A 12,116-nucleotide genomic window follows, 5' to 3' on the forward strand; every position below is an offset into this window, starting at 1 on the left:
AAACATTTCCTCCAAGTTCCCAGGCTTGGTTCTCACTCCGCTTCCTCTCAGACTGACCTCCCAGGGGAGAGTGACCTTTGTCCTGTTTCCTCTCTCTAGGGCACTGTCCTCTCCAAGGGTTTGCTTCAGGGCATGCTGTGGACTATTCCCAAGGCTCCCCCTAAGTATCCTGATCTTGCTTTCCACACCTGGGGCTTTGTGGACTGGCACACGTGGGAGATCCATCATGTTGTCTGTCCGAGGAACAGACACCAAAATGAAATGTGGAAGAATGTTATTGAGGGAAACACCTATATGGCCCATGAGGTAGGAGCCAGGGAAGCCAGAGAAATGTTAGGCTCTGACAAAGGTCAGAATTCCAGGGGCATTCCTCAAGCTAAAGTCCCTGTTAGCAGAGTCTGGTGTCCCCCAGGAACAAGTCAGACACAGTGTCCCTGCCATAGTCTGCCTTTGCTTCCTAACTGTCCATGGGCCATGTGACCCCGGTGCAAACACAGCAATGATGGCTCTCAAAGCAGAACAGCAGGCTCACCATGTCAGAGAAGCCTGGGGATGGGAGGGAACCCATGTGGCATGTTCTCATGGCTGTCTCGGGCATTCATGGACCTGGTTTGGCATAGTTTTCCTCTATACCCTGTGCCGTTTGTTTGTTTGTTTGTTTGTTTGTTTTTTTCGAGACAAGGTTTCTCTGTGTAGCCCTGGCTGTCCCAGAACTCGCTCTGTAGACCAGGCTGGCCTTGAACTCACAGAGATCCACAGCCTCCTGAGTGCTGGGATTAAAGGTGTGCATCACCACCACCCGGCCACACTGAGCCTTTTTCAGTGATTTCAATAAAAAAAAAATCAAGAAGTGTGCATGGGGTGTATACCTCTAGTTCTAAGAGCCTCTGTCTGTACAGTGGGTATGTGTGTGTAAATGCGGGTGGGTAACATGCCACAGTGTGTGTGTAGAGGTCAAAGGGCATCTTGCTAGAGTTTGTCTATCCTTCTATTAGGCAGGGATCAGGGATTGAACTCAGGTTGCTATCAGGCTTGATGACAGTCATCTCTGCCTGCTGAGCCATCTCATCAGCCCTGTCTGTGTGATTTTATATTTGTGTTTGTGTATTACATATGTCTGTCTGTCTGCCTATCTCTGTGTACTGGTTAGATGTATGTGTCTGTATTTTTATATGTGTGTGTGCTGTTGTTTGTGTACTACACATGTGTGTGTGTTCAGAAAGAATCCCCTCCTGGAGTCGCAACTAAGCCACCTGGAGCCCTCACCCCATCTCCGTTGCTGCTTTTCAGACCATCCTGGTTGGTGACAGTGGCGTTGGGAAGACATCTCTACTGGTTCAGTTCGACCAGGGAAAGTTCATCCCTGGGTCCTTCTCAGCCACCGTGGGCATCGGGTTCACAGTAAGTACTCACCAGCTCTGCCAGCTCCGGAGCCCCTGTATGTGTGTCAGGGTGCCAGCCAGAAAGAGGTGGGTGATTATATGAAACTGCGAGAAGAATCCCATTAAACAGACTATTTCCAGAGATACAGACAAGTTGATGTGGACCGGTTAGGGTTGGGCTTTGGCCCTGGGTGGTGTGGAGGCTCCGTTTTGCTCTGAGCCTACAGACCAGCAAAACAGGGTATCTGGGTATATGTGCTCAGGTCCACCCAGCGGCTGCAAAGGTTCTGGAAGGGCAGGAAATGACAAATGACAGTATAGAATGTGTGAACCTGCTTGGCCATATGGGTTGGGAGTCAACAGGCAAGGGCTGAGTCTGGTTTTTAGCTCTTGGTCTCTCTGGGAACACAGCACTGGGGTGTGGGTGATTGGGTGAGTACCTAATTAGAAACTGGGGTCCAGCTCCTTCGCCCACAGTTCTCCACAGTCTAGCAGCTCTGCTCTGCCACACACCTTCACCTCCCTTACCTGACTAAGCCTGAAGGTACTCTCTGATCCCCTTGGATTCTTGGAAAGGCCTTCCAGAAGGCTTTCTCATTCTGCTGAGTCTCCAAAACCCTAGTATCTGAGACAGGGAGATAAGGTGTCATGTCTTGGGCACTGTGGGGGTTTGAAAACCTCTAGACAGGACTAAAGAGATGGCTCAGCTGTTAAGAACGCTGACTGCTCTATCAGAGGTCCTGAGTTCAATTCCCAGCAACCACATGGTGGCTCACAACCATCTGTGACGAGATCTGGTGCCCTCTTCTGGCGAGTAGGCATACATGCAGACAGAACACTATATATAATAAATAAAAAGAAGTATTTTAAAAAGAAAACCTCTAGACAAACCAAAGCACGGGGACTGTGAGGTCACATTTGGGACTAGGACATACCATGCTACACTGGTAAAAAGAGAGGGAAGGAGACCCCAAAACGGGCTTCCCCAAAAGGTCAGAGGGAGGAAGGCAAGAGTTCAAACTGGACACAGCTGCAGGTGGCTGCCCAGGCGGTGAGCGGGAATGGAGAGCGGCCCAGCCTGCGACTGTCGGAGCTGAAAACACCTCCAACCAAGCACTCTCAAGGGGAAGGCAGAACAAAGTAGGGGTGCAACCCCTAAGGCCAAGACTATTTAGACAACCCCCCTGTCTGGAAGGAAGGCTTCCCTCTCGGTCACACCCACATCTTTTCACCTCTCCTTGACCTGACTCGGAGAGCAGAGAGAGTAGGTTATCCCAGGTCTGGAAATTCTGATATGCATCCAAACAAGTCACAGAGGTATCATCTCTGAACGTGGCTACCAGTTTGGAAAGAAAACTAAGGCAAATCTATGAACAAGAAGAAAGAATTTAGTCAGACAGAGAAATCCAAGCAGCAGAGCCAGGGTGGGAGACGGCTCCTGCTGACCTTGGGGTAATTTTTACAACCTCTGCAGAGGCCAGCACTGGCAGCTTGAGCGAAGCCCGAGTTTGGAGACACTTGGGTCAAGGGCAGGACCTTGAACCACAAACAAGCACAACCGTGTTCCACAGCTGAGACCCAAATCCAGAGAAAGTCCCTCTGGTGACAGCGGGCAGGATAACCACATGTGACATGAACCGACATGAACCCCATGTGACAGAAACCACACAGAGGAAGTGTGATGGAGTCTGGCCACAGCTCGATGGTGACAATACCTATTCCCCTTACTAATGTTCTGTTTAGTGCCAGGAACCGTCCACCCCCTCCTGGTCCAGCCCCCTGCCCAAAATAGCAGGATCTTCACACAGCAGCTACTCTCCCACATCCTGCTAGGCAAGGACGCTGAAGGACATTGAGTGTCCTTCAAATACTGGTCCCTAGAGACACTGGTTATAAAATCCTTGCTTACTGACCTACCACTCAGTGAGATGTTTTTAATTATTATTATTATTTTATGTGCATGGCTGTTTTATGCCTGGTGCCCATGAGACCAGAAGAAGGATCCCCCGGACAGCTGTGGGCTGCCAAGTGGGTTCTGTGAATCAAACCCAGGTCTTCTGAAAGAGCTGACAGAGCTTTTAACCACTGAGCCATCTCAAGTTACAACTGAGAGGTTTTTTAGGCATATAGAATAATTTGCAAATGCCTTGGGCCTGGGCTTGGATTCCAGGGTAATGAAAACTGAAGCAGAAGGGGCCACCAAGCTCTTGCTGGCCCTGCTCAGAAGGCTGGATGCAGGGTTATAAGGGAGGGAAGGGCACACAGAATGGGATTACCTTCACTGAGAAAATTCCAGGTCTATGACCTTTCAGGGATAGAGCTGACACCTCTCAAATCCTGGTATCCCCCAAATTCTCTATCACAAGCCTCTTGGGCTGGCTGCAGAGTCCTGCTGCTGGTTTTACTGCAGTGCTGACATCAACAGGATCCACGGTGGTGTTAGTCAGATACTCCGTCTTTTCTAGTGTTCTGATATAAAACCCTAGACTTCTTTTAAATGGTACCAGTCTCTTTGGGAGCCCTACCTTTGCTAGCCCCTGTTTTGCACAGGCTTTTATAACCAAACTGTAGGATTTTTAAGACTTTTTCTTCAGCTTTTTGCTCTTGAGCCTCACTATAAACCTGGCTACAGGCAGCTGGTGATTGCTATGCCACAGCCTGAATGCTGAAGGGCCTTAAGACTTCCACCACTGGGTTAATTCGCCTCCTACTTTTAAACTCAGCCCTCTACTAAGTCTGAGGACCCAGGTAAAATGTTAAAAAGTTCTTAGCATGATTGTAACATGAATGGCTCATAGTCCAACCCACTCTACCCCCCAAAAAATCCTCATTCCCATCTGAAACCTGTTGAACACTATTGTTCACATTTTTATAATAATCATTTTGGCCTTTAAAGTACCCATCACAATCACCTATTGAGGTCAGTTTATAGCACTCTGGGACCTTTTCTATCCCACATGTCCAAACTCTTCCAAAGTCCCCCTGCAAACCAGTTCCAAAAGCAAAGACCCCCACTCCTGGTACTAATTTAATGCATTAGATCTTTTTTTTTATCACTTTAGTTGTAAAAAGCTGCCACAAACAACTCCAGGAAAGTTCTGTTTGAGCTCACAATACCATAGCTTCTTTTCGTGGTCCTTGGCTCTGTTGATTCTGGGCTCACAATGAGACAGAACATCAGAGCTACTCATCTGAGAGAGATCAAGTATAACTTTAAAGTATAAACCTGGGACCTACTTTCTCCAGCTAGGACGCAACTCTTAAAAACTCTACCATCTCCCAAAATAACGCCACTGGCTGGGGACCAGGCATTCTCTAAAAAGAAACTTATACAAGGATATTTCATATTCAAACTGTAAAACATTAAACTTTCCAATCAACCCTTGCACCCCTGCAGGTCAGATCTTCCTTGTGACATCTTGTCTTTATTCTCCCCAGTTCTACCTAAACAGCGTTGTGAATTTTATCTCCACAACCTTCCTCTATCTCCCATTATCTCACTATGGCCTGTTAAATCGCCTTCGTCGTCTGGTCAAAGTAGCACACCACTGAGGTTGATAGTTCTCAACACTCATTTGGTGTGTGTAAAAACCTGCAGAGGCTGTTTGGGTAGGATCAGGATAGGGAAACAGAGTCTGCATTTTATACCACCTGGGAGCTGTGCTGAGGGTGATCTATGCGCCACGGTTTGCAAAACCCAAATATCAACCTTGTTACCCCAGTCTCTACCCTAGTCTCCCCTCACGTCTGGACCCTAAAGTCACTGTGCTATGTGGTCAACAGCCCTGGGGTTCTCTACGGTCCACAGGCATGTCTGGGAGGAACCCTACTGTTCCTCCAAACAGAGGAAGGTGGCCGTGTCATTGGCCCAGCCTCTGGCAGGAAGGCTGCGTGAGTGCGTGAGCTGTGACCTGTAACACAATAGGGCTTCTGATTGGAGGGTAATACAGTGTGTCCGTGCGTTTCACAGCTGGGGTGCTTGAGGGTGATGTGGGCATCTGGTGAGGATGTGAGGTATCTTAGGGTATCTATTGCTGTGAAGAGACACCATGACCACAGCAACTCTTATAAAAGAAAACATTTCATTGAAGAAGCAGTTTACAGCTTCAGAGGTTCAGTCCATTATCATCATTGCATGGATCATGGCATCACGCATGCAGACATGGAGAAATCTACACCTTGATCCAAAAGCAGCTGGAAGCGAACTGTCTCACTGAGTGTGGCTCAAAACCCGCCTCCACAATGACACACTTCCTCCAACAAGGCCACACCTCCAAAAAGTGACCCCACAACTCCCTTTGGGGACCATTTTCTTTCAAGCCAACACCACACAACAAGAGGGGCGTGGTCAGTCTGAGGACACGTGAGCGTTGATGTGTCCTATGTGTTCTTCGTGTAAAGCCAGGTATAACTGCGGTGACAGACATGCAACTGCCTAGGGTGAGGTGAGGTGTGTCTGCGAGCCGAGCAAGACGTTGTACGCTTTTGCTATGATGTCACATGGTCTGTGACATGCAGTGTGTGTTTGTGATAGGAAGGTTGTATGTTAAGGGATGATGTGAGTTGTGCATTTGAGGGATGTCAGGGTAATAGAGAGTGGCCGTGGTGTGACGTGAGGTGTGAACCGCTATGGGAGAGACCCAGGCTGCCAGGGCATGTACACAGTACCAGAGCAGAGGCTGGAAAGCCTGAGTGTTGTGTTCTAGATCATTCCCTCTCCTGAAGGCCACATCTAATGAGCCCCTGCCTTTTAGTGAGCCCCTTTTCTACACAGCTCCATCTATACAGCCCTTCCTGCTTCTGACTTCCTTGGGACTGCCCTTGAACACATATCCCGGGGACAATGCATGACTTATGCATACTTCACTACCTGTGTGCTGCAGCCCAGGGACCATAATCCAGAGGTCCCAACAAGTATTGCCTAGAAAAAGAACTGCACTCTCCCCAGTTCTCTGTACAAATGCTTTTATCTCTGCCATCTTTTGAGATACCCGGTGTGCTCCGTGCCAAATCTACCCTGCTAAAAAGAGTGTAACCCATGACCTACTTCCTCCAGCTGAGCCCCAACTCCTGGAGCTTCTACCTCCTCCCAAAATAATACGGAGCCAATGACGCAAACTGAAGTCCCAAACCAAGGTGTCAGCAGGCTCATGTTAGAATTCTCCCTACTGCTTCCCAGCTTTTGTTAGCCCCGGGCACTCTTCACGTTTCTGTCTTCACCACTGTCTTCTCCCCATCTGCTCTCAGTCTTTCTCATAACACCGGTCACATTGACTTAGGGGCTTGTCTCGGTGCCTAACCTGTCGCTGTGTTAAAATTCGCTGGAGTCATTTATTAAGAAAGGAAGCCTGAGGGCTGGAGAGATGGCTCAGCAGTTAAGAGCATTGGCAGCTCTTCCGGAGGTCCTGAGTTCAATTCCCTGCAACCACACCGCAGCTCACAGCCATCTATAATGGGATCTGATGCCCTCTTCTGGCAGGCAGGTTTACATGCAGATACAGCACTCATACATAAAATAAATAAAATATATTTAAATATAAACAAACACACATATATGAAAGAAATATATGATGTACATTATATATTATATATAAATTTATATTTATAAATATATATATATAGAAGTCGGGTTATATTCCATCACGGAGGGGAAGCCCAGCAGGACTTGAGGAGGCAGCTGGTAACATTGCAGCCACAGACAAGCAGCAGAAAGCAGTGCGTGTTTGGACTCACCTGGCTTCCTCTCTTTTAGGCCACCCTCCTCTTGGCTGGGTCTTCCCGTCCATTGATTAGTTGACCTAATCAAGATAAATCCTTCACAGGGATGCCCAAAGATCCATCTCCCAAGTGATTCTAGGGCCTGCCAAGTTGATGATGGATACTAACCAGCACGGGGCTCCTATTCCAGTATGACCCTCTAACGTCCTTGGCACATTCTGGGTACCAGTACCTGAGCATGAGCTTATCTCCTGGGGGACACAATGTCACCCGTAACATTAGTTTCCTGGGGAAGGTGAGCAAGGGGCAAGCCAGTTTCCCTCTCCAACTCTCACCTCGACAAGGTCACCTCCATCCACACTCTGGGCTCTTTTATCAGCTTCCATGAAATAGTTCCTGCTGATGTCCACAGCCAGTGCCCAGGTCTATAATCACCCCCAAAAACAAGCCTTGACCTTGTCCCTCACTCTCCTCACCTGAAAAGTTTAGGGGTCTACTCCCCTTCCTATACTCCTCACCCAGTCCCTCATCCAGTTTTCTTGTATACAACATTGGGATTAGGATGATTGGCCCACAGGCCCCTGAGCTCTGGTCTGGGCAATCCCAGATTCTCCATATCCTGTGTCATCTGGAGCTGCAGGGCTCCTGGACTGTGCTGGAAAGTGCACCAAACAACCCCCAAGTTCATGTGGCACCCACTTGATGGCCAGGGTTGGGTCTCACCTGAGACTAAGGTTGGCCCTACCTTGCCCCCTTGGAAAGGAGGGCTGCAAAAGTCCACCTTTGAGAGTGTTCCCACGGTGGGGCATTAGGGACTTGGGACTCATTTCTCCCAGCAAATCAGGGAGAAGAGAGAGAGGATACACCACAAAGGGCTCGAAGTGTTAGCACCACCCGGGAGTTCCCCGGGTGATGATGGCACAGTGCCAATGCGCACCCAGATGCTCCCCAGATGGCACAGTGCCAGTGTGCACCCAGGAGTTCCCCCCAGATGACACAGCGCCAATGCGCTCCAAATTTGCGTGTCGATGAACAAAAGTAGACTCAGATGAGCTCGATCTGGTGTCCATCAGCAAAAACTGAACTGCTATTCCAGCACTCGGGAGGCAGAGGCAGGCGGATATCTGTGAGTTCAAGGCCAGCTTGGTCTACAGAGTGAGTTCCAGGACACCCGGGGCTGTTACACAGAGAAACCCTGCCTCGAAAAACAAAACAAAACAAGACAAACAAGAAAAAAAAGGAACTGCTTAGATGCTAGCCTCAACAGCTCGAGGTCAAAACACTGCTCAAGAGCGGTCCCAGCCTCCTCGCAGGTAAGTGAGCTCGGGATCGGCAGCTGGCTGGAGCTCGGGCGCCCCCTGCTGGTCATGCTACACAGCCGCAGTAGAAAACCAGGCGCCACACCTTCCGCAGCTAGCTGGATCTCCCGGGTCAGCTGCCTCGATGGCAACCTAACCTCGCCGCTGTAACTTTAGGGACTTGTCCTGTACCTGGACTCTTTCGCTGCTGTAAGAGCACTAAACTAGGCTAATGTCTCTCAGGAGACCCACCAGTCCCTCGGGCACGCATTCTGCAAGTCCTGGACACCCTAGCGGGCGTCGTCGAGGGGTGGCGGGACGGAGGGAGGAGCCTATCAGGATCCGAACCGGTTGGTGGAAGGGGAGGAAGGAGTGGGCGGAGCTTAGTGCCAGGGCGGTTCCGCGCTCTCCGTCGCTCGCAGCGAGCCCGGCTCACCTCTGACTGTCCGGGGACATGACTGGCACGCCCGGAGCTGCTACCACCGGGGATGGAGAAGCCCCCGAGCGCTCCCCACCCTGCAGTCCGAACTACGATCTCACGGGCAAGGTGGGTGGGCGTTGCGCCCAGTGCTGGGGACCCCTAGGTCGGGCCTGAGGGATACCCCTTCTGGTGTCCTTTGCCATAGGACCCCGTCCTTCCCTGTCTGCTCCCCTCTCCAGAAGTGTCTAGATTGAGCTCAATCGTCCCGGGTCAGCTGGGTCTGGGTCTAGAGCATAACCCCTGAGCCCATCTCGGTCTCTGGAGATCTAGGCTGACCTCGGAGGGCGTGGGGCAAGACAGAGCAGAAAGACTTAGACTCCTCACCCTGTGGACAACCACCCAGTTCTTTTCTGTCACACTTTGGAAGTGCTAGGAAATGGGGACTCCTTGAAAGACGCAGATGCCTGCGGAGGCATCTCAAGGTTAATGCCCTTTTTGAGCTAAGCCTCAAAGAGTGACACCTGTCACCCATTTTCTTTTTTTATTATTTTTTTAATTTATTAAAGATTTCTGTCTCTTCCCCGCCCCACTCAGCAGCAAATGCCACCCTTTCCTTCCCCACTGCCTCCAGACCAGCCTCTTCCCAACAGTATGGTAGCGTCTTCCCTACCCCCTAAGCTGTGTGTAGCCAGCCCACACGACGTCCACTTGGCAATACTTAGAAGCTGAGAAAGGCACAACAGTTAGTGACAGTGGCCCACCCTCCCTCCTCTGATGGCTCTAAAGGCAGTTCTCTGGGGTGCACCTTCTGCGGGAATGCCGAATGCCCTGTACAAAAGCTGGTGGGAGAAGCATGAACACTAGCCTGCCCCACCTCGCTCGCTCCTCTGTGTCCTTGGAGTAAGCAAGTACAAGGAACCCTAAAAAGAGATGCTGAGCCAGCCCCGGCGGCAGCTTGCGCTCTTCCTCTGCAGTGGGTTAGAACTAAGTGAGAGTTGTGCTAAGTGGAGCTGTCTCCTGCTCTTGAAGGACACAAGCCTCTTTCAGCGTCTTGATGCCTCCCCATCCCCAGGTCTCACTCTCACTAGGAGCCTCAGGTCCCCACCCCCAGGGTTTCAGGGGAAGCCAGTCTGCCAGCCTACCCACCCAGAGCCGTTGAGATAGGCGTCCTGTGTGGGCTTGTGGCAGGAAATGGGGCCCTGCGTCTTCAGGGGAGGGGGAGCTGCTGATGGCCAGCCCCCAGGCTGATGGGGGGGAATCTTCTGACCTCCTTGCCTGGCGGGCCTGCTGAGCTGTTTACCTAAGAGGTGGCAAGGCTGAGCAGTTGTTTGTGTTTGGTGGATTTGACTGGCTGGGTGGACTGGCTGCATGGTTTGCTCAAGGCAGCTGTGATCTGTAAAGTAAACAGGTACCAGTGTTTGCCCCCTCTCCTCTCTGGGGTTGGGGCCCCCGGAGCCATCGGAGTGCCTGGCCAGCAAAGTAGCTAACCCCCACTCTGCCAAGGCTTGACCTAGTCCTGAATCTGAAGTTGTGTGAAAGGTCCTTGGAGGACCTTAGGAGTTCTTGGGTCTCTGGCATGCAGTACCCATGCAAGGGCCACTCTTCTCTGAGTCCTGAGTGGTTCACATCAACTTTGTTGACCCTAGACATTGACAAAGTCTAGCAAGGCCTCAAAGGAATGTGCCTTCCACGTCCCACCTATTAGGATGGGCAAACTGCAGAAGGAAAAAAAAATTAAGGAATTTCCCCAAAAGCACACAGTAAGCTTTTAATAGTATAAGAATCCTTTCCGCTCAGGCCCACCCCCACATCCTTCCACCAAAGTCAACTATTAGACCCCACAGCCTCGTATCTGTAGAAGGAAAGCTTTTTGGTTCCACCATCAAGTTCAAAGAGCCCAATAATTCTGCCCTTATTGACAATCTAACCAGGCAATTGGGAACATTCCGGCTTTGAGTCTACACTTCCATTCTCCAAGATGGCTGAGCAAAGAGATTAAAGAGATTCCCCCGACACACACACACCATTCCTACATTTTCCCCCCACAGTGACTGTCTCCCCATCTCAGAATAAATGTCAACCTTCCCTAATTCTTGCAAGCCTATTGCGAACATAAGCCCTCATTAGACACTTCCAAATTAATGTCTGACCCAAAAGGAAAGTCCAACAATAGTAATTAAAGACAATGTTATGCCCATTGAGTCTTTTTTTTAAGACAGGGTCTCACTATTTAGCCTTGGCTAGCCCTCAAACTCACTGGCCTAGAACTCAGATATCTGCCCACCTCTGCCTCTCAAATGCCGGGATGAAGGCACCGCCATACCCTACCCATCCATCAAGTCTTGCTAGGCTCCTGGGGGAGAGGACCTTTTCCCTGTGCAGAAGCCCCACCTGCCTGTGTACACCTACGTGCACACTCAGAAGGGCAATGTCTGCACTGCTCAGCAATGGGCAAATGTATGCCCAAGGCATAGACCAATATAATGGGATCTCGAAGCATGTTCGGAGGTCTTGGCGTGGCTTTGAGAACCCTGGCTAGTACAAGAGGCTCAGAGGGAGAAGCTGGGAGGCTGAGGCAAGGAGAATGGAGGAGAGAAGCAGGGCAAGAGTAGGGGCAGGATCACTGGAAGCACACACTCCTCTGTCCTGCTGACGTCCTTCTCTGGGACATTCTTCTCTGGAATCCCGGAAGACCCCTTCTCCTCCCCAGCCGCCATTAACTGCCTCTGCCCCCATCTCCTAGGTGATGCTTCTGGGAGACTCAGGCGTCGGCAAAACCTGTTTCCTGATCCAATTCAAAGACGGGGCCTTCCTGTCCGGAACCTTCATAGCCACCGTCGGCATAGACTTCAGGGTGAGGTGGCTGCAGGCTCCTTCTGCAGCAAGCTCAGGTTCAAGAAGGGTGCCCTCTCCTTGTCTTTGACTCCTGAGGGCACCAGGGGCTTACTGCCTGGGAGGCCCCAGAGGTACTCTCACCAGGACCACAGAGGCGCCAGGTCAAAGGAGTCTGGGTAGGGTTGGCGTCTTGTTCACCTTCTTCTCTGCTCTTGGATAGCGTCCCCGAAAAGGTAGTCTCATTTCATGGTCTAAGTCCTGAGAACCCCTGGCTCATAGTCATCTGAGTTGGGCCCCTGTCAAGGTCAGTTTTCAAGAAGCAATTACCAAGAAAATGAAGGGCTGGGTTTAAAGATGAAGGTCTCAGGGCTGTCTCCCCCCCCCCCCCCTGCATCCCTGATGACTCTAAGGTCTCTATCTACCAGTGTGCAAGCAGGACCACTGGTACTGCACACCTATGAA

General features: G+C 50.6%; 1 protein-coding gene across 5 annotated transcripts in view; it reads left to right on the top strand.

Moving 5' to 3' along the window:
* Positions 1–12,116, top strand: part of Rab37 (RAB37, member RAS oncogene family) — a 65,971-nt gene that overhangs the window by 48,998 nt on the left and 4,857 nt on the right. For 3 of the 5 annotated variants that reach the window (XR_012912236.1, XM_075990037.1, XM_075990038.1), the window contains exons 1-2: positions 8,807–8,945; positions 11,563–11,673. Coding sequence is in view for 4 of the 5 variants with exons in the window: in XM_075990037.1 (XP_075846152.1) it covers positions 8,853–8,945; positions 11,563–11,673 (204 nt within the window). In the remaining variant the exon portion in view is untranslated. Of the gene's footprint in view, positions 1–1,290; positions 1,402–8,806; positions 8,946–11,562; positions 11,674–12,116 lie in introns of those variants that run through there. The other 2 variants (XM_075990041.1, XM_075990040.1) reach the window with 2 other exon arrangements.

This window comes from Microtus pennsylvanicus, chromosome 11 (assembly GCF_037038515.1).
Source record: "Microtus pennsylvanicus isolate mMicPen1 chromosome 11, mMicPen1.hap1, whole genome shotgun sequence".
Taxonomy (NCBI): domain Eukaryota; kingdom Metazoa; phylum Chordata; class Mammalia; order Rodentia; family Cricetidae; genus Microtus; species Microtus pennsylvanicus.